This window comes from Nelumbo nucifera, chromosome 1, assembly GCF_055504915.1.
Source record: "Nelumbo nucifera cultivar China Antique chromosome 1, China Antique-T2T, whole genome shotgun sequence".
In the NCBI taxonomy this organism is placed as follows: domain Eukaryota; kingdom Viridiplantae; phylum Streptophyta; class Magnoliopsida; order Proteales; family Nelumbonaceae; genus Nelumbo; species Nelumbo nucifera.
The window spans coordinates 103,909,839-103,932,265 of NC_142649.1; the positions used below are offsets into that span (position 1 = coordinate 103,909,839).

Sequence of the window (22,427 nt, forward strand, 5' to 3'; positions counted from 1 at the left end):
CCCAAGAGTTGTTTCATGACCTAGATACCATCAATGAAACACAATATTCAGCTAGGTTGGACCATTACCATATATCATATTATATGTTAATCTATCCCATGCTATATGATGTCCAATAAATATTTATTGGAATAACTACTAAATTCTATGTTCCAAGCAAAAGATTGTGGCTTCAACCCATAGGGTACTTTTGCACTTCATTTCATTCAAGATACACTATGCCTAAATGGCTAAATCTGATTAAATGGATCAAGGACAAAGTTATAATACACCTAGATCCAATCCAAGTCTGAACCTCTTACACATCCTTCAAACCACTCAAATATATAGAGTAGAAAGAAACTAGGAACCTAAGAGTAAGATGGAAGTGCTAGATGATGAGTTAAGAAGTTCTACCTAAAACTAAAAGAAACTTAAAAAAAATTATCTGAATTCCTAGAATTGGTAAAATAAATATAATCAAATGCTAACACAAAACAGAATTTCTTTGGAGCTCCAAATCTACAGAGAAAAAGAACAAAATAGAAACTTCCACAAAACTCTGTTCCACCTTGTCAAATAGGACTTGAGCTAATGGTTTATTTATGTTAATCAACATTAAAACACTAATGTAAATATTGATTAATAAGCCTTCTACCAGAAAATAAAAATGGAGGAAGAAGTCATTTGCAAATTCAAAGGTATATATGGAGAAAGCAATCAAAGGGGACCGGTGATTGGTATGTCACAACAGAACAAAATGAAGAAAATGGACAACATGAATTTCCATAGCACCTTCCATCTTTAAGAACTAGATGTCAAATCAAAGGAACAAAATTTTATTGATTTAGCACCAAATCCTTAGCCATTCTTAAAATATGGTTCTTTGGCATCCCTCCAATTCACAAATGCAAGGGTGTTTTGGATGGTTTCTTGTAAGTGATATTATGTGACGATTAATACGAGAAAAAACTTAATTGGCTAATGGATTTATAAAACAATCCACTAGCTCTCCATGTGTGGTTGGGGGGACTCTACCAATAGGAATTCATCATAAGTCCTTATATAGCAAAAGGTTTTTGAAGTTTGCAACCTGAAAGGAATGTAGACTTGTTAAAAAACTAAAAGGAACAGTACAACAAAAACGGTCAAAGCCGGTGGACGTAACCGCCAGCTTAACCCTTTAGACCGCCGGCTAAGACCTAAGGCGGCGGTCATGAGTCCGCCCCCTAAACCACTGCCGGCCTAGGTCAAGACCACCAACTTAGATAGAAAAGACCGCCGCCTTTGAGGTCCAGTCCGACGCAATTCAATCATTTCTAAACCGGCGGTATGTCAGAACTTCCGGCTTAGAGTTAATAAAGGTGGCGGTCTGGACTGCCGTCTTAGATATCTTTGGACTGCCACCTTAGGTCCGTCGAAGTATTTCTTCCATTTTAAGGCGGCGGTCTAGACCGCCAGCTTAGATCTCTTTGGACCGCCGCCTTAGGTCAGTCAAACTGTTGTTTCTGTTTTTAACCGGCAGTCTGGACTGCCGGCTTAGGTCTAGATCTCTTCGGACCTCCACCATAAGTCTTTTTTTTATGTCTAAGGCGGCAGTTGTATGACCGCCGGCTTTGTCTTTTTTTCATTATTTATATCAATTTGATTTCTACATTTTTTAGTACCTATTTAATATAGATCTCATAGCAGATAATACATAAAAATCAATTTAAATAAAAAAAACTTTTAGTTAAATTATTAATTATTATAATATCCAAAGCAAGTTGCTTATATACAATATCCAATTGACATATAAAACGATACAAGGAATTTAAAAAATTCTTCTTGAATAATGTAACACATCTTTAGATTTAACTCTAGTACCCACAGCTATAGCAACAGTAGAGCCAGCCTTCTCTGTTATTAGGTCTTCTTTACCAATTTCTTCCAACCTAACAACTTGAACAAATCTCTTGGTCATCTATTTTATGAAGTCACTAGATAGTGAGACTGGATTCCGGTGCTCATTGCCACCAACAGGGATAGCCATCAAGCCAGCTTGCTATTTCTTCCTTTCCTGCATGGCTTTCTGGTGATCCTTGTAAAAATCGAAATCATCCAAGATGGACACATCAATTTCATAATTCTTGAAAATGTTCAACATTTCGATTCCTTGTTCCAATTTGACCTGCAAAAAATACTAGTATTAGGTACGAAAAGAAACTAATGTTGACATGAAAACCCGCATGGGCACTACATCAAAAGCAAACAAATAAAACACAACCCACGAATTTATTTGCCATTGTTTTCATGAACTGGCAACTCATAGACTCAAACCCATGCTGTCATTCTTCTCAGGTCCAAGATTTTACCATTGCACCATGAAATGGCCTCTATTATAGATACCAAAAAAAAAAGAAAAAAAAAAGAAAAAATGGCCTCTATTGCACCTAGGAACTATTTAATCTGGTAGAAAACAACATATTCAGTCCTCCTATGTTATCAATAAAACAGGGAAGCTAACCACCATTGGGACAGTGAAGATCTGCTTCAAACACTAGTGTGTAAAACGAACTACATAACCAATCACGAGTGAACATGCCAGTATTCCGTACACATGGATCCCACATGTGCCCGTGTTTGCAGTAGATCCAAAGTCCCATTGGAACTGTTAAAATACAAATAGCATGATAATGTTTCAATGAATGCTGTAGATGCATTTGAAACATGACCACCATGTCTTCTTAAACGGTTAAGAGTTTGGCAAGTAAGACCTCCTCAAGCAATTCAACTGACACCTGGAGTAAGATGAGTGACAAAATCATGAAATAATGAGAATAGTAGAAGCACTTTCTAAATTACAATACAACTAACATCAATGTTTTTTTTTGGAGGGGGTAGAATAGAAGTATTAGAACTGAAAAAGAAAACTTCAAATTCCAGTGGTGAATTAGATGAAAAATTTAAGTCTATGCTATTGCATAATTTCATTAAAAAAGAAGAAGAAGATCACACCAAGTTGCATGACTACCATTCAATGAAAACATTAATCATTTATATGGTTATGTTTAATGTATATCTATATCCTCAGAGTTTCATGGTTGAGATCATAAGACAAAAGAAAATGGTTGATACCTTTTGCACTTCACCATTCACTCTAAAGTTTCCATCAATGGGCACTATCTTGCAAATGGTTGCACCAGCCTTAAAGGCTTCTCCATATGTTCCTTCACCAATCTTGATAATACTGTTTGGATCACTGATCCCAAGAAAGTTTCAAATTTCCATTAAATGCAATGTCATCTTTCTAAATTATATCAAACAAACACTTTTCTTTTTCTTTATCAATAAGCAAAAAAATGCTATTCTTGGCACCAAATAATTAGATAGTTTGGAGTTGTTGAGCTCATAAAATGCATTTCCAAATTCTACAATGGAAGGAAAGGAGAAAATATAAAAGGAAACATATGAGCTGTTAGTGGTGTTAGTGAAGGGTATTTTGGTCTTTGCACTTGTTGAGAATGTTGATGTGTACTGTTATGTTAGTTCGAGTGCCTCTTACTTAAATAAGGGCACTTAAGTCTTTTCCAATAAGTTAATAATATAATAACAGGTCTGGCCGAATCTAGGGATAACTTTTTCTCTAATTCGAACCAGACCTTCTCTCTTTTCTCTCTTCTTCTTTCCTCTCCTACTTCTACTTCTTGCTGTTCACTTTACTTTACAGTCAACAAACAAGACAGAATTCTAGGGCAGGTCAAACTTCAACATGGTATCAGAGCCACATTGAACAAATCAGACTTGCTAGAATTCTGTCTTCTGCGCATTCGAACTAAGGTTTCTCAGCTGTGAGTTGGAGACTGGGAAAAGGGCTGAAAAGGAGTGGTCGCCCTCTTCCCTTGGAGGTTCCTATGCCTCCGATTGTGTCGTTGGTGATTGGTTGCTGTGGTTTCTAAGCCCTAATTAGGGCTGGTACGTGTGGTGCAGTGGTGTCTCAGTTCTTCGTGTGGTTGGCCTTCAGGCGATGAGGTAAAGTTTCTTTTTATGCATATTTTCTGTTATGGAATACATGAGAGGTGTAGTACAGTTCGTATGATGGGTTTTCAGATTGCAGTATGCTAGGGTTTATTCTGGTTTGTGTGTGATTCGAAGGGCAATAGTGTCTACTTAATGGTGAAACTTCCAATAGCTGTGGATTAGGGTTTGTGGTGTTACAAGTGTAGTTTTCAGCATTTAATATTGCTGAAATTAGTGTGCAGACTTCGGTGAGTAGGGTTTGTGGTGTTGCAGTTTTCAGCATTTAATATTGCTGAAATCAGGGTGTAGATTTCGGTGAGTAGGGTTTGTGGTGTTGCAGTTCTCAGCATTTATTACTGTTGAAATCAGTGTGCAGATTTCGGTGAAGTGTTTGTATGTAGTGTGCAGTGTGTAGGGCTCAGAATTCAGTGATAAGGGAGTTCGGCAATGGCAGATAATAGTGATAGTAAACCTAGTGTCATGATATCTACTGACTACCTGAATGTCCAAATGACCTCCATTAAACTGAATGGAGAGAACTATGTCCCTTGGGCCAAGTCTATAGAGGTTTTTTTGAAGGCGAAGAAGAAAGTGAAGCACATAAGAGAGGAGAAACCCCCCGCTAATTCTTAGGAGTATGAAGACTGGGAACAGGAAGATGCACAGATCATCACATGGTTGTGGAACAGTATGGAACCCAGAATCAGTGTGGACTTCATGTTTTTCTTGACACAACCAAAGAGGTGTGGGATCATGCTAAGAAACTGTATTCAGGTCAAGATAATACCACTAGGGTATATCAACTGTATCAGGAATACTTCAATCTGCAACAGGGAAATCAGAGCCTTGAGGAGTACTATGCCAGTGTGAGAAATATCCGTAATGAGTTAAACGTCTATCATCCTCTCACTTCTGATGTCATAGTTCAACAACAACAACAAGAGCAGCTTGATGTGACATGGTTTCTGGTGGGGCTGAAGTCTGAGTATGAACCAGTACGAGCCCAGATACTAGGGGGATATGCTCTTCCATCTTTAGATGTGTTTGCTCGTCTTCGGAGGGCTTCCATTGGATCTATGGATTCTAATGTCTCAGATAAATCAGCATTTGCAGTATCGAGAGGTTGAGGTGACAGAAGTGGGGCTCGAGGAGCCCAGCCTGGCAGGAGTGGTAGTGGTGGACCTACACATATCCGTGGTGGTGGTCGTACTGGAGGCAGAGATTTAGGGGGAGCTCGTGGTAGAGGACGTGGCTCGGGTCCACGGAAGTGTACTCATTGTGGTTTGGATGGACATACTATTAACTACTGCTATGACTTACATGGTCCTCCCTCGATGTGGGCCAACCATGCCATGACTAGTGACATCAGTTTCAGCTCTAGACAGGAGAACCGGGCAGCTGATCCGGGACCATCTACTCCCTCAGATGGTCCAGGCAAGGAGATGGTGAGTGTTCCTCAGGATGAGTATGAAAGGTTTGTTTAATCCAAGTCGCAGCAGAACACAACTACCTTTGCACACTCAGTTATGGCTTGTTTGGCATCCACACCCAACCCCTGGATTATTGACTCTGGAGCCTCCGATTACATGACGGGAACTCCAGGTGTGTTTTCATCTCTCACCCATTGCTCAACATCACAATCTGTTACCCTTGCTAATGGCTCCACATCATCTATCTGTGGTGTTGGTAATGTTGACCTAGACCCTGTATCCCTATCCTCTGTTTTATTTGTACCTAAGCTTCCATTTAATCTTATGTCTATTAGTAAGCTGACCAAGTCTCTTAAGTGCTCCATCACATTTTACCCCTCTATGTGTGTTTTTTAGGATCTCAAGACGGGGATGAAGATTGGTGGAGAGCATGAAGCCGGTGGACTGTATTATCTTGATGGTGGTGAAAAACGTCAACGGTCCTTCAGTCATCCATTTCTCCTCTCTAGTGGCATTGTAGATTTGTTCATCCTTCACTGAAAGTGTTGCAGTCCTTAGTCCCTTCATTGAGTCAACTTTCTGTTTTAGATTGTGAGTCATGTCAATTTGGGAAACACCATCGTGTTCCCTTTCGTTCTAGGGTCGATAATCGTGTGTCGAGTCTTTTTTCTTTAATTCATTCAGATGTTTGGGGTCCTTATAAAGTGATGTCATATAATGGATACAGATATTTTGTTATTTTTGTTGATGACTGTTCAAGAATGATGTGGCTCTATTTAATGAAAGAAAGAAATGAATTATTTGCCATCTTCCAGAAATTTTATGCTGAGACCCGCAATCAATTTGGCATTCACATCAAAATTTTCCATTCTGATAATGGTCGTGAATACTTGTCTTCATCTTTTCAAGAATACTTGGACCAACATGGCATTATACACCAAACTTCCTGTGCCTACACTCCGCAACAAAATGGGGTTGCTGAGAGAAAGAACTGGCATCTTGTAGAAACGGCACACTCCCTCATGCACCACATGAATGTTCCCAAAACCTTTTGGAGCAATGCAATGCTCACCTCTTGTTTCTTAATTAATCGGATGCCCACGTCTATTCTTGATGGTCGTTCTCCTTTTAGTGTCTTATTCCCCAACATGTCTCCGTTTCCGCTTCCTCCTCGGGTATTTGGGTGTGTCTACTTCGTTCATAATCTGGGTCCCGGGACTGACAAGTTAGATGCATGTTACCTGAAGTGTATCTTCTTTGGCTATTCCCGAACTCAGAAAGGGTACAAGTGTTATCATCACAGTTCTCGTCGTTCCTTGGTATGTGCTGATGTTACATTCTTCGAGTCTACTCCGTTCTTCGTGGGGTCCGGTGATGCTGCTTCCTCCACATCACCACCTCCTCTTCCTCTTCCTGTGGCTGATCCACCTCCTCTGGTTCCAGTCATGCCTACGTCCTTGCCTCTGGTGCCACCGTCTGTTGACCATCCACCCATCCGTCACGTGTATACACATCGCCCGCGTGTACCGGCTGCAGCTCCTTTGACTTCATCACCGTCGACAAATCCAGCTCCAGCTCCGACACCAGCTTCCGACCTAGATCTTCCTATTGCCTTCCGGAAAGGTAAACGTACCTGCACCCTTCACCCTATTTCCAATTTTGTTTCACTTACTCACCTCTCCGCCTCCCATCGCCAGTTCATTTCTTTGTTATCCTCTGTGGTTGTTCCTAAGGATGTCCAGGAAGCCCTTACCTCTCCAGAGTAGTGTCGTGCTATGGAAGAAGAGCTCTCTGCTCTGCATCATAATCACACTTGGGACCTCACTGCTCTTCCTCCTGGGAAGCAGGTTGTCGGTTGTAAGTGGGTGTATAGTGTTAAATACTTGCCAGATGGTCGTGTTGAGCGCCTGAAGGCGCGGCTAATTGTCAAAGGGTATTCCCAAACCTATGACATTGACTACACAGAGACATTCTCCCCGGTTGCTAAGATAGGGTCAGTTCGTGTCGTCATCTCCCTTGCAGCTATGTATGATTGGCCTCTACATCAGCTAGATATCAAAAATGCCTTTTTGCATGGTGATTTGCTCGAGGAGGTCTACATGGAGAAACCACCAGGGTTTGTTGCTCAGGGGGAGGATGGTAAGGTATGCAGACTTAAGAAGGCTATATATGGACTTAAACAGTCCCCTCGAGCATGGTTTGGTAGGTTCAATGAGGTGGTCAAGAAGTTTGATATGAAACAGTGCCAAGTTGATCATTCTGTCTTCAGTCTTGACTCTTCGGCAGGCAAAATAATATTGGTGGTGTATGTGGATGATATCGTTGTGACTGGGAATGATAAAATGGGCATTGACAAATTGAAGGCATTCCTACAGGAACACTTTCAGACAAAGGACCTTGGCAAGTTGAAATACTTTTTGGGCATAGAGGTAGCAAGATCTAAGCATGGCATTAATTTGTGTCAGAGGATATGTGCTTGATTTACTGGAAGAAACATGGTTGTTGGGTACTAAACCGACTGAGACACCTATGGAAACAAATACGAGGCTGAGCAATGATATAGGTGAAGTATTTGAAGACCCTAACAGATACCGACGACTTGTAGGCAAACTAAACTATCTAACCATTACTCGGCCAGATATTTCATTTGTGGTTAGTGTGGTGAGTCAGTTCATGCAGAAACCTTTGGTCCCACATTGGAATGCAGTGCTAAGGATTGTGAGGTATCTAAAAGGAGCTCCTGGTCGTGGTTTGTTGTACAGGAGTGGTGGAAAACTGGTAGTAGAAGGGTACACTGATGCTGATTGGGCAGGTTCTATGTCTGATAGACGATCTACCACAGGCTATTGCACCTTTCTAGGGGGTAACCTGGTAACGTGGAAGAGTAAGAAGCAAACAGTTGTGGCAAGAAGCAGTGCAGAAGCAGAATATAGGGCCATGGCACATACTGCTTGTGAATTAGTGTGGCTAAGGAACCTTCTACAGGAGATAGGATATGACATCAGTACTCCAATGAAGCTCTATTGTGACAATCAGGCAGCAGTTCATATCTCTTCCAATCCGGTGTTTCATGAAAGAACCAAGCACATCGAAGTTGACTGTCATTTTGTGAGAGAGAAGGTGCTGAATGGAGTGATAGAAATTGCATATGTTAGTACGGGAAACCAGTGGGCAGACTTGTTTACAAAAGGTTTGAGTCGGGGGAGAGTGGACTACATATGTAACAAGTTGGGATTATATGATATATACTCACCAGCTTGAGGGGGAGTGTTAGTGGTGTTAGTGAAGGGGTATTTTGGTCTTTGCACTTGTTGAGAATGTTGATGTGTACTGTTATGTTAGTTCGAGTGCCTCTTACTTAAATAAGGGCACTTAAGTCTTTTACAATAAGTTAATAATATAATAACAGGTCTGACCGAATCTAGGGATAACTTTTTCTCTAATTCGAACCAGACCTTCTCTTTTCTCTCTTCTTCTTTCCTCTCCTACTTCTACTTCTTGCTGTTCACTTTACTTTACAGTCAACGAACGAGACAGAATTCTAGGGCAGGTCAAACTTCAACATGACCAATATCATATTATATATTCAAGTTGAAACATGCTGACACCTTCACACAAATTTAAAATAAAAGAAAGAACAAGGATCCTTATGCATCTTCTGATAAATCATCACTGAAAATAACAGAATACTACCATGACACTGACTCAAATAACATCCAACAACAATAATCTAGAATTAGGACTGCAGTATATCAGGAGAAACCTGTTCCTGAGGTCTTGTAGAGTTGGAAACATCACTGTAAATTGATATAACTAGGACTAGACTACAGTATCCCATACAAATAAATAATTGGGATGTGTGCAGCCTTGCTGAGTTCAAGCTAAAAAATACAAAATAAAAATACATTCTCACTTCTGTATGGAAAAGCAATATGTTGAGTTTTGAGAACTCAAACCACATGCCCCAAAGGTTTGGTGAGTTTTGGGAGCTTAAACCTATCAAACAGCAGGGGCAATATGTTGAGCTTGTCATGTCTTTTGTAATGTACAAAGAGATTGCAGGAAAGCGAGGAGGGTGTACGTTGGGCACTTCACAGTGGTTTTCATGGCAAAACAAGGTGATTCACTGGGGTAACTGCATGAAATAGATTCACTTATTCTAATGATCCAGGAGACATGACTACTTAACACGCACCTCACTCCAAGTAATATATGTTTTGTTGTTCCCTTAAATTAAACCTGATATATAGATATGGGTTTATGCTTTAATTTAGTTCTTTACACTGAAGTTTCTCTTTTACAGCTGCAAATTAGTAAAGGCTCTTGTGAAGTTCATAACCCAGTTCCTTCAACCCCTGGTCTTGTCATCATCACAGTATTGAATGTGGGAAGCCATGACAGGTATTCATGAATTAATCTCAAGCTCTGGGGTCTACAGATAACCTAGCTATTAATTTAGTTGAGTCGATCCATTGCTGGATTTACATTACAAAATGCACCTTGGACTTCGAGTATGTGAATATAAACCACTTATGGTTGTCTGTACTTACACACTCGAAGGTGCATGCATTTCTATTTTAGGCAACCAGTAGCAGGTCTGCACCAGAATCTCATTTACATGTTAGCAATATTCTCAAACTCGGATCAGACACAAAGGGTCACAGCTCGAATATTGGTTCGATTGTCTGATTTGATAATTCACCAACTTGTTCCAATAAAAATACAAAATAAAATATATATATCTAGATTATATTTTTAGAACTTTTTTTATATCAAAAGAGGTCCAAAACAATAGTATTATAGCTAGATGCATATATTTGAGATTTGTTCGAGCAAGTCAACATTTCTAAGAACTGGGTTCCAAAAAAAGAAGTGAAGAAGTGTGTAGCCTAAAAATCAATTTTGCCACATCTAGTTTTTCCATATAGAAGTGAGAATGTGTGCAGCCTGAACTAAGTAGGTTCCTTTCAACAACTTGACTGCATCTAGTTTTTCTAGTGGGTTGTTCCAACTTTACTCAAAACTCCAGGTAATAAATTATTCTTTCTTCTGTATGTTACATGTATGTGTGAAGTGATTACTATAAAAAAAGGCAATCAACTTAAAACTTAACCAATTAGAAAAATAAAAACAAAAGATTTCAAATATAACATCAAATATTGAAGGATAACAGATGCAAAGCCAGCACATACCTTTCGTTCAGTTGCTCTCTAGGACTGAAACCCTGTCCAAGCATTCTCCATTCCAATCTCTGTAGGAGAAGGCTTTATCAGAAGTGCTAGCACTGGAATTCTCCTTGTGAGTATGGTTCCAGAGCTCCTCAACCTTCTCTAGAAAGCTATAACTTCTTGTTGTTCTATTCAAATATTTTGTATCTGTAATTTCTTTAAAGAGGTGCCACTTCCATTCATGTTTCAACTGAGGATGGATTGCAGAAGCATCCCGAGGATGTGCAACTTGTCAACCAATTCATGATCCCACTACCCAAGTGATCACCTAAGTTGGTACCTTGCCTTTCCATATGTGCATCAAAATTGTAAATAAGGGCTTACAAATTTTGGTTGGAACTCAGGTTCAACAAGGAAAGATGCAACGTCTGGAGAAGGCTTATTAAAGACAAATATGGGCTTACAAATTTTGGTTGGGACTCAATGCTGGTGATACATGAACGCATAATAGAGCTAGTCTTATAAGTTGGCAGGCTTCTTTTTCATCAAATTCACTCAATTTTGGGTCAATGAGTTCAATCTCACAGTTATTTTCATGTAGATTCCATGCCTAAATGATCAAACAAAAATGAAAAACACAGTAAGGGATTATATGTCTGTAAATAGTGCAAGTGAAAACAACAAATTTCATTTTTTTACCAATTCAAGAAGATATATCTTCTCTGGATCCAAGCTGGAGTAAAAATTTGGCTGTCCACTAATGATCTCTAGAACAACAATACCATATCCAAACACATCAGCCTTCTCAGTTAGATGCCCACGCAAAGCATACTCTAGTGTCAAATAGCCACTTAACAGCCATCAACCAAAACTGATGTTACTTTGTTATATAGACCAAGGATCATAAATATAAAGAAAAAGTAAATGAAGATAGAAAAGTGATGTAAGTAATGCTTTCGGGTGATTACATTGTTCTGGCAACTTGGGTACTAATGCAGGTCTTCTTATCATATAGCTTGGCCAAACAAAAATCCAAAATTTTGGGATTTAAGTCAGCATCAAGTAGAGTATTACTAGCCTTGACATCTCTATGTACAATCCTAGGTCTTGACTCTTCATGAAGATAAGCTAGCCCTCTTGCTGCTCCCAAGCATATATTATAACAGGTGTGCCAATCAAGATTCAAAGTATTTCCTGAAAATCAGTGGCATCATTTGGATATATATATATATATATATATATAAGGCATCTAATGTATTCCATTTATGTGAATACATTTATATAATTTGACAAGGTTACGTTGTTGAACTGCAGATATGGTAGCAATCACTGTTACAAATTGACTTGTTCCTTGATGGGATGCCACAGAGAGTTGTTTCACAGCCATTAACCTCCCATCTAAAAGTATGCCCTGTAGAAACCATAAAATTCAACTTAAAGTCCTTATCAGTATATGTACATATAAATGAGAAGACTTCTTCGGTTTACAAAATATTCAAAAACCATGAAACCAAGAATTATAAGGAATTATTTGGAGAAAATATAAGCAACAAATAACAAAAGGAATTCCCCTTACATACTTAGTTATGTAACACACACAAATGTGCAAGCATAAATATGGCTGTAAGAGAAAGATGTTCAAGGATAAACTGGAAGGTAAGGTCTGATATGATACCCTTTTCATGTCACCTATTGAAAATCCATTATATTATAATGCCAGACAATAATTCCATGTTTTGTGCCATAGAAATGAACCAAAAACTTCCAAGGAGGAGGCTCATGATCCCTAACAAGCCTATTTGTTTTTCCTAGTGGTTTTGATCATCTTTCTAACACTGAGTTCCAAATCAATTCTGTCTTTCCCTCACTTATTGTGGTTGTTGGTGGAAGGCCACTAACAGTTGGTGTGAACTCTGACCAAGAAATCCATAATCAGTAATTTAAAAAAAATAAAAGATTACCTGATTCTTTACATTCATTCATTAAAATAGATTCATCCATCAATTCCTAATATATTAGCTGAAGTTACAGACCGGGCAGAGATAGATGGTCCATAGTAACCTTGTTCAGGTATACAACAAGTACCTTTTCCAGCCCAGAAAAGATAAATTTCAAGAAAGTTCTTAGGTACATTGGCTTTAAATTCTTTCTAAACAGCTTTATTAGAGGCCCCACCTACCTCCTTTCTTATATCAAAGTCTTTTAATTGTAGATTACTCTAAAACATTGAAAACATAGCTTTAACAACCAAGAAAATCTTATGGGGCATCAGGTATATATAGACAAACTAAAAACACATAAAAATTAACAAATATGCATGAAACTTAACGGTTTTTTTTTGGTTTGCTTCTGGTATTTTGTAAGTAAGATAAACTTGAGAGGTTCAATAATTGAAATATGAGTTCAAGACCCATGGCAAGAAATTTTATTCAAATATTCTCTTCTGATGTTTCTTTTAGTAAATCTTTTAAGTTGTGGACAAAAAACCCTTGATAAGCTCCATTGAGTATACTCCAATGAGAGAAAGGAAAGTTGCATTTATTAAAAGACACAGATATGAGTTGTGTTATCTATGTATACAATTTAATTTAAGGTTGATCTATATTCTCATCAATGGATGGGTTCAACTAATTAGAAATGGGTTGAAATAACAATGCAGCTTCATGGATTCAATGACATAGACCTAGTATAATATATGCATACCTATACATAAATGTCAAAAACATACCTTCCAAGACTTTCCAAGATTCTGAGCTTGCATCACTGATTTTTGTCTCTGCAAACCAATGGCTTACTGTGTAGATTCCATTCTCCAAACCTAGACAGGGGAAAAACACTCCTTTTATTTATAGGAAATGATATACTGTGTGCACAGAAGCATTTAAAACAGGGGAAAACACAAGCATTTTATCGTGGTCTCCCATCAGAACATATTGACCTAGGAAAAAACAAACCCCACCCAATCTTTGTGTGCACAGGAACATTTAAAATAGGGGAAAAAACACAAGCATCGTACCTTTGGTGTAGTTCTCAGTAGATTTTTTATTGATGCAGAACAATAGAAAACATTCTCTTCTCCTATTCGAACGAACAAGGGTCGAAGATTTCATTGTTAATCCCGTTCAATCAAAGAAAAAAGGAAAGAAGTCGTCCTCCTTCACAAGCAAAAGGCTCTCTGTGAACACTTTGTTTTGTCGAAGAGGAATCTCAATATTCACGCGGGGGAAGAGTATTTTTGACTTCCCCGCGTTCCTTCCCCTTATGAGATTAGACCGGTTTAAGTTTAGAACCGTCGTGCTTGGCCTATTAGACCGCCGCGCCAGATGCCAAATCGGATTTAGGCGGCGGCCTTGCAAAGACCGCCATGTCAGACATTACTATAGCGGCAGTCACTTGGACCGCTGGCTCTAAACTGCCGCCTTTGCTCATTTTTCTTGTAGTGGAATGCAGCAATTAAGTTTCCTAAACCACACTCAAAAGGCAATTATTGAAGTGAATAGTGGATAAGGTGGTTTTTTCTTTTGTTTATTGCTTTCGACTTGTCCTGGTAAACAAAGAAAAATAGTACATTTAAACTAGTTTTGGAGGGTGCAGGACTATGGAAAAAAGTAAGCCAATGACTTTCTTAATGAAAGTAACGAGCTTGAGAACCCATCAAGTTGGAAAGTATATGGAGATCATTATGTGAAAGGTAGAGAAAGTTAGCAAACAATGAGGGTAAGGTGCAACATGGAAACAAACTAATTAAATATGTTGTTTAAGGATTATTATGAGATCAATTTCCTCTTCAATTAATAAATCAATCAATGACTTCTAAGAAAGGCATAAATGCATTACTCTTAAAGAGAGAGACAAGGGTGAAAGGAGAAGTCCCCACCATTGCTGTTGTTGAATTTCCATACTGGTGTTTAACAAATGCTTATGAGCATATCCAAATGTGAAACTCAAATTTAGGATAACCATGACAAACACTTCAGTATCTTAGAGAAATATCCTATAAAAAAATATACCCACCAATGCTTATAATCAATAAAAAATATCCTATAAAAAATATACCTGCCTTTTCCAGATCCAAACTAAGTTTAAACTTTGTCTCTCCGGTCTCCACCACTACATCTGATCAAGTTCAAATCCCAAAACCAAAAGCCATTAAATTTTGGATATGGAAATGGGAATTACTGAAACTATTCCTTTTACCTTTATAGTGTAAAGATAATCTAAACCAAGAATTAAACAAAGTTTGAATCAAAAAATTAAATGAAAGCCCAAATAAAAAAAAAAAAATCTATACTACTTTAAAAAGTATGAATAGCCTCAAGAATATTTCTGGAATCTTTTGAGGACAAAATTTACCCACCCCCCCCCCCCCCCCCCATATTTAAATTTATTGAGAAAAATGAGTTGAAAAGAGGTAATTTTAGGATATTCAATGCATTCAATTCCCTCTCAATAAATCCAACATTTAAGTTATTAACTTGCATTTGTGTTCATTGAATCATATATTGAAGTCATTTTTGTTTCTTCTCAAGTTCTCATCATTAAGTTCTATTAATTAAATTCATACTTAATAAATTAATAATTCCAATAACATAAAAGCTTATACTTTTAAAATCTACCTATAAAAATAGTTTTTTCATCTAGGTGGTGGTAAGAAATTAAACCATTTTGGGTCAAATGGGTCAATCCATGTTGCCACGATTAAATAATAAAATTAAAAAAATTGGGAACATTTTTAACATACATATTAAACAATAATAAGTATGATAAATAAGAAATGTTTTTATTAATGTTGGAAATGGAATGTAAAATTTAATTGGAAATAAAAATGTTTTCCTATTCTCTCTCATTAAATCCTATATTTAAGATATATTTTTCTCATCATTAAATTCTTGTAATGAAATCCACAATATTAACTTTAATAGTATAAAAATAAATGTTTTGAAAAGTAATTTGAAAACAAAACCATTTTCTTCCCTCCCGATGGTGGGCAAGTAATTTGGCCATTTAAGGTCAAATGGATTAATAAATAATACCATAACTAAATAATAAAAAAATAAAATAAAAAAGTATAAAATGTAAGAAGTATTTTTATTAATGATGAAAATGGAATGTCAATATTAAAATCTACCTAAAAATGAAATGATGCCATTAGGGGTGAGCAAAAAAGCCCGAAAAACCAAACCGAAATCCGGTTAACCAAATCAATCGATTCGGTTTTGGTTCATTATTCTTAAAAAACTGCAAGTTTCGGTTAACCTTTTAAAAAACCGGAGGTTAAACGAACCGATCGGTATATATATACTGGTCATCTCCTCCACTACTCCGTGCCAACCGCCAAGCAGCAATGCCGATTGCCGGCAAGCACCAAATCACCAAAGCCAGGCGCTAGCTACTCCCTCTCTAGCGACACCTATCCTCTTCGCCACCTCTCACTTTAGGTTTAGGCGACAACAACGAGTCCAACACTTGTAAATCGGCCACCAGTTCAGTGTTCATTATCCAAGTTCGACTTCAGGCCTTCAGCTTGTTTAAGGTATTTTTTATTTTTTTGCTTAGGTATTATTTATAATGTATTTTTTTTGTATAAATATACAGGCCTTCTGGCTTTATCTTGTTCATTGTCCAAGGTTACTGCATAAAAAAAAACCAAAAAAATAGTTCAGTTTTGGTCCACGTTATTAAGAAACCAACCAAGTTGGTTCGGTTCAAAAAAAAAAACTTCATGAATTGAATCGTGAGCACCCCTAGATGTCATAGTCAAATAATAAAATTTTAAAAAATAGAAATTTGAAGAATCACAAAAAAAAAAGGATAGAGAAAATTTTGGGCACATATCTAATGTTATATATTTATAAAAAAAATAAAATATTGGGTACATCTCTAACATTATGCATTCATTATATTGAACAAAAATAAGTATTATAGATAAGAAATAATTTTATCAATGATGGAAATGTAATACCAAATTTAATGTCAACCTAGAAATAAAACTATTTTTCTTTTTGGGTGGTGGGTTAGTGGTTTGGGTCAAAAGATATCATAGACAAACAAAAATTAAGAGCGGTAAGTAGAAATTATTTATATAATGTAAATGAAATATATAATTTAAAGGGAAAATTATTGTTAAAGCTCGTTGTACATTTAAAATTAGGTTGCAATTTGGTCTAGAAACCAACAAAACTCTAACAACCAACTCTACATTTCAAATTATAAAAACCCCCACCATGTCATTAGAAGCATATCTGACTATTACAAACATGGGACTCTTAATCCATGTTGGACACAACAAAAAGCCTATATCGAAAATAGGTTTTTAGTTTCTCTCATGCTCCCTCTATCTCTTGATCTCCCTCCCTTCTCTCTTACTCTCACAATCATCTTTCGATCTCCTGCTCCCTCTCTCTCTCTCTCCCTCTCCCTCTATCTATCTATCTATCTATCTATCTATCTATCTATCTATCTATCTATCTATCTATCTATCTATCTATCTATCTATCTATATATATTTATATATATATCGTTCTCTCTCATTCTTCTGCCTCTCAGTTAATATCTCCTTCTCCCTCAGTCTTTCTCCCGCTCCCTTTATCGTTCTTTTTTATTTTTCTTACAAACTTATACAATATTAATCAGATGGTATAAAAAAAACTAAAGGGACCAACCACTTGTACAATCATGTTATAAATTTCTATCAAGATGATGTAAATTTCATAGTCAAGAGTTTCATGTGAATTTTTATCAAATTGGTGTAATGATTTTTCAACCATACCAAGTTGGTCTCATGTTCTTTTATATGGTATGATTAACACCATATAAGTGTGTAAGAAAATAAAGAAAAAAAGAATGAGAGAGGGAGCAGGAGAGAAACTAAGGGAGAACAACAAAAATTAAGGGAGAAGGAGAAATCGATCGAGAAAGAGAATGAGAGAGATTGAGGAAGAACAATAGGTAGAGAGAGAATAAGAGAAATTGATAGAGAGAACGTAAATACCGAAATCGAAAACCAATTTTATATATTTTCAAATCACACAATCGTTGAGCAGAGAGAGACGACTATGAGAATGAGAGAGTGGGAGGGGAGAGAGAGAGAGAGAAACTAAAAACCCTTTTTTTTATTTTTCCAATCACCTAGCATTAAAGGCAATTTCGGTATAATATTTTTGTTGGGTCCAACATGGATTAAGAGTCCCATGTTGGCAACAGCCACGTAAGCTTCCAATGACAAGGCAAGGGGTTTCTATAATTTGAAATGTAGATCCACTTGTTAGAGTTTTGTCGGTTTTAGGACCAACCTATAACCTAACTTTAAATGTACAACCCACTCTGACTATTATTTTCCCAAATTTAAAACTAATCCAAAAGCAAACCTATTTTCTTATCTAGATGGTGGGTCAATGATCCAACTTTTCAAAGAAACCCATAATGTCATAACTTAATAATAAATATTTAAATAATGATAGAACACCAAAAATAAAATTATACTGATTTTGTAGAAAAACATTTGAGAAAATTTCTAATGTTATATATTCATCATATTAAATAAAAATAATTGTTAAAATAAAAGTTATTTTTATTTATGATAGAAATGGAATACAAAATTTAATAATAATAATAATAGTAATAGTAATTGTTATTTGCTATAAGAATTTAAGTTTATTTTTAATCATATTATTACCTTTGTTAATTTTCAATTTATATCTTAACTATAATATATCTAAAATTCAAGTAATTAATATGAAGAAAATTTGCTCACGTGCAACGCATGTGCTTAATTACTAGTTAAGAAAAGAAACTAAAAACAAGAAAAATATTATGGCTCAGGATTTGAAGATGGAACACTTACTGTAACTTGTAGTAATGTGTGCGCATGCTACACATTATTTTTATTACTTTATACATGGTTTTGATGATGATTCTTAATGGTTTTTACCCTAATTGAGTTGAATTTCAGGAAATTGGGAATTTGGGACAATTTAGAGTTAAGAGAACATAATACATGGTGATATGGCGGCAAGGGGAGGACTTCGGCCCACCAAGGAGAGAGGCCCAACCGCAGCCCTATGGGAGGCTCCAAAAGGTGGTTGACTTTAGGAGTATTAAAAAGGAGTAGGATTCTCAATCAAAAGCTGAAGAAAAAGAGTATAAAAGAAAAAGAAAGAGAGGAAATTAGGGGTTGACCCCTTGACACAAGAACGAAGAGGAAAGTGCTAGGAGAAGGATCACAAGGCTGTTGAAGGAGAATTGAAGAAGAGATCAAAGATTGATGCAGAAAATTTAAGTGTTTTCTTCTTTGATTCCGCAAAATCGGTAACCTAGATTCAATTAGGGTTTTTCTTTGTTGAATCTTTATTTCTTTCTATTATGCAAACCATGATGGATGTTAATTTAGATTTGTAATTAATATTTTAAGATGATCCGATTGATAGTGATTCAGTCTTGGGATTTCTTGATTAGGGTTTTCAATTATAAGAGTAATTTTGGCTGAACTGCTCTTGTTTCTTGGATTATTTAAATTGCTTGAGAAAGGGTTTAGGTAATCAGATCAACTGATCAAGAAAACGGATTGAGTGTACCTTAGAGATAATGTGCATGATTTGTTTGGCATTCATTCAACAAGAATTGATTTCCTTCGAATTCTTTGTCCTTAATGCATCTTTGGTGATTAAATTCTTGATAAAAATATAAGAGTTGTTGCTCATAGATAGAGCGGGTTGTGCTCAAAAGAGGTTGCTCATACAATTAGGAATTAGCTAACCCATGACTGAATTCAATTTCGGTTGGATAGCTTAATGGTATAATTGCTGAACCGATTCTGCTAGTATTTTCGTGAAGCACTTCCTCTCATTACTTAAGGCGGTTTGATCTGAGAATACTTAGGATAATTTTCTAATTAGGAGTTAAGTTTTCCTTGTTTAACCTTTCGGATTGTCATATAACAAAGGCTGATTCAGTACTGGTAGTTGTTGGATTAATCCCTGTGGGAACGATACTCTACTCATCAGTATATTACTTGATCGGCTAGTGTACTTGCTAGTGTAATCTAAATGCATCAAGTTTTTGGCGTCGTTGCCGGGGAGTATTACAACAATATTAGGAACCATCTACTGTTGTAATCTGATTTTGTACAATATGTTCATGATATGTGTGTATTAATATCTTTTCGACTTTGACTTGTTCAGTTTATGACATGCAGAAGTGAAAAGGAGAGAATCATCTACGATCCTGAGATTGAACGAACTCTCCACTGTCGCCTCAGAGCTTCGAAGCAAGGGAAAGCTAAAAGTACAAAGATGGCCAAGCAAAGGGCTACGATGGACTATGCCAAGCCAATGCTCACTGGGGCAGCCTCGAGCATTTGAGACCAGCAATAGTTGCTAATAACTTTGAGATCAAACCAACAATCGTTCAGATGATCCAAAACACAGTTCAGTTCTGCGGCTTGGCTAATGAAGATTCGAAACACTCACATCGCCAACTTCTTGGAGATATGTGACACATTCAAGCACAATGGAGTCAGTGATGGTGCTATGAGGCTCAGATTATTTCCATTCTCGTTCAAAGACAAGGCCAAGACTTGGCTGAACTCTCTACCATCTGGATTGATCTCTACTTGGGATGAAATGGCTAGCCACTTCCTATCCAAGTATTTCCCTCCGTCCAAGACTGCAAAGATGCGGAATGATATCACCACTTTCTCTCAGCAAGACAGGGAATCATTATATAAGTCATGGGAGCACTACAAGGAATTACTGAGGAAGGTCCCTCATCATGGACTTCCCGTATGGCTCCAAGACCATTATGGACGCTACAGCTGGAGGATCCATTAACAACAAGACCCCTGAAGTTGCCCATGCACTTATTGAGGAAATGGCTGCAAATAATTATCAGTGGCATTCCGAGAGAGCCCAAGCTAGGAGACAACCCGACCTTCACAATGTAGACACCTATACAACACTATCTGCACAAATCGGTGCCCTCAGCAAGAAGATCGATGAAATGCAGTTGGCAACCATGCATGTTCAAGCCGTAGCCTGTGAATGCTGTAGGGGAGGTCATATCAGCACCGAATGCCAAGTTGGAAACCAGTTCATGTAGTCCTCTGAGCAAGTAGACTTCGTAGGGAATTTGCAAAGGCAGCAAGGCAATCATTATCCTCGTGCCTTTAACCCCGGATGGAGGAATCACCCCAATCTGTCTTGGTCAAATCAAAATGCGGTGAAACCCCTCCCTCAAAATTTCACTCAGCCATAAAAGAAATCTAATCTAGAGGAGCTGATGACTAAGTTCATATCAAGTGTGGAAACAAGATTTCAAAATCAAGAGGCATCGATTAAGAATTTGGAGATTCAAGTGGGGCAGTTGGCATAGATGATATCCTCTAGAGTCCAAGGTACCTTGCCCAGCAATACAAAAGCAAATCCAAGGGAACAAGTGCAAGCCATTACCTTGAGGAGTGGTAAGGAGTTGCAAGAGGTGGAGAAGAAAGAAAAGGAAGAAGGTAAGATGGGTGAAACCCTAGAAACCGAAAAGGAGGAAGAGTAGTCTGATTCAAGGAAAGAGACAAGCCAAAAGCCACAAGTGCCATTTCCTAATATGCTTAAGCGACACAAAATGGAAAAGGAATTCGGTAAGTTCCTTGAAATTTTCAAGAGTTTACATATTAACATTCCTTTTGCAGATTCTTTAGCCCAGATGCCGCATTATGCAAAGTTCCTTAAGGAAATCTTGGCGAACAAAAGGAAATTGGGAGACGTGGCTACAGTTGCACTGAATGAAGAATGATCAGCAATCCTCCTCAACAAGCTGCCTCAGAAACTGAAAGATCCAGGGAGTTTTACAATTCCTTGCACTATAGGCAGTTTAAAGATTAATAAGGCATTGTGTGATTTGGGAGCTAGTATAAATTTGATGCCCTATTCGATTTTTAAGAAATTAGGGCTGGGTGAACCCCAACCCACTAGAGTTGCATTGCAATTAGCTGATAGGTCCATCAAGCATCCTAGGAGAATCATAGAAGATGTACTTGTTAAGGTTGACAAATTTATTTTTCCCATGGATTTCATAGTGTTAGACATGGAAGAGGACGTTGACGTCCCACTTATCCTAGGGCGACCCTTCCTAGCTATAGGAAAGGCAATGATTGATGTCCAACAAGGGCAACTCAGCCTTAGGATTCAAGATGAGGAAGTAATTTTTAAAATGTCTAATGCTATGAAACATGCACCTTCTAGTGATGATTCATGTTATATGATAGATGTCATTGATTATGCGGTTGGTGGGTATTTTCAGGTTAACAGGTCGACCGATCCCCTTGAGCTATGCATACAAGAAGGAGAAGCCATAATGGGAGAAAATGAAGAAATTCAAAGCATGTTGGCATACCTGAATGCCAATCCTCAGTTTCAAGGAAAGGGGTTCATCAAGTTGGAGAGCTTAGATAGACCCTCGATGCTAGAAAGCAACTCTTCAATCGAAGAGCTGCCCACCCTTGAGCTGAAGCAACTTCCACCGCATCTGGAGTATGCCTTCTTAGAAGCACCACCAGCCCTACCAGTGATCATATCAGCAGCCTTGACCCCTTTGCAGAAGGAAAAACTGTTACGGGTGCTACGGGAACACAAGACAACTCTAGCTTGGTAGATAGCAATTATCAAGGGTATCAATCCGTCCATATGCACTCACAAAATTCTGATGGAGGATGGAAGCAAGTCCACGGTTCAGCCCCAAAGACGCCTGAACCTGAACATGAAGGATGTGGTGAAGGCATAAGTCATCAAGCTGTTAGACGCAGGTATTATCTATCCGATCTCCGACAATTCATGGGTGAGCCCCGTCCAAGTAGTGCCGAAGA

At 37.6% G+C, this 22,427-nt stretch overlaps 1 protein-coding gene and 1 long non-coding RNA gene across 2 annotated transcripts; both read right to left on the reverse strand.

Annotated features, from left to right (window-relative positions):
* Positions 1-1,739: 1,739 nt before the first annotated feature.
* LOC148803645 (uncharacterized) lies at positions 1,740-13,818 on the reverse strand. The gene is made up of 6 exons (XR_016081352.1): positions 13,593-13,818; positions 13,305-13,394; positions 11,276-11,987; positions 10,601-11,186; positions 3,097-3,220; positions 1,740-2,149 (listed from the first exon to the last, which is right to left on the reverse strand). It is a non-coding gene; the product is annotated as an uncharacterized LOC148803645 (long non-coding RNA).
* LOC148803646 (putative LRR receptor-like serine/threonine-protein kinase At1g56130) lies at positions 11,037-13,337 on the reverse strand. The gene is made up of 4 exons (XM_088896996.1): positions 13,305-13,337; positions 11,876-11,987; positions 11,276-11,409; positions 11,037-11,186 (listed from the first exon to the last, which is right to left on the reverse strand). The coding sequence occupies exons 1-4, from the start codon at positions 13,335-13,337 to the stop codon at positions 11,037-11,039; spliced, it is 429 nt and encodes a 142-aa protein (XP_088753122.1).
* Positions 13,819-22,427: the final 8,609 nt, after the last annotated feature.

Coding starts and splice junctions, on each gene's coding strand:
- LOC148803646 (XM_088896996.1), bottom strand. CDS start 13,337: ATGCAAGCTCAGAATCTTGGAAAGTCTTGGAAG. Junction 11,410..11,875: donor CATATCTGCAGTTCAACAAC/GTAACCTTGTCA, acceptor ATTTGACACTAG/AGTATGCTTTGCGTGGGCAT. Junction 11,187..11,275: donor AGATATATCTTCTTGAATTG/GTAAAAAAATGA, acceptor TTGATCATTTAG/GCATGGAATCTACATGAAAA.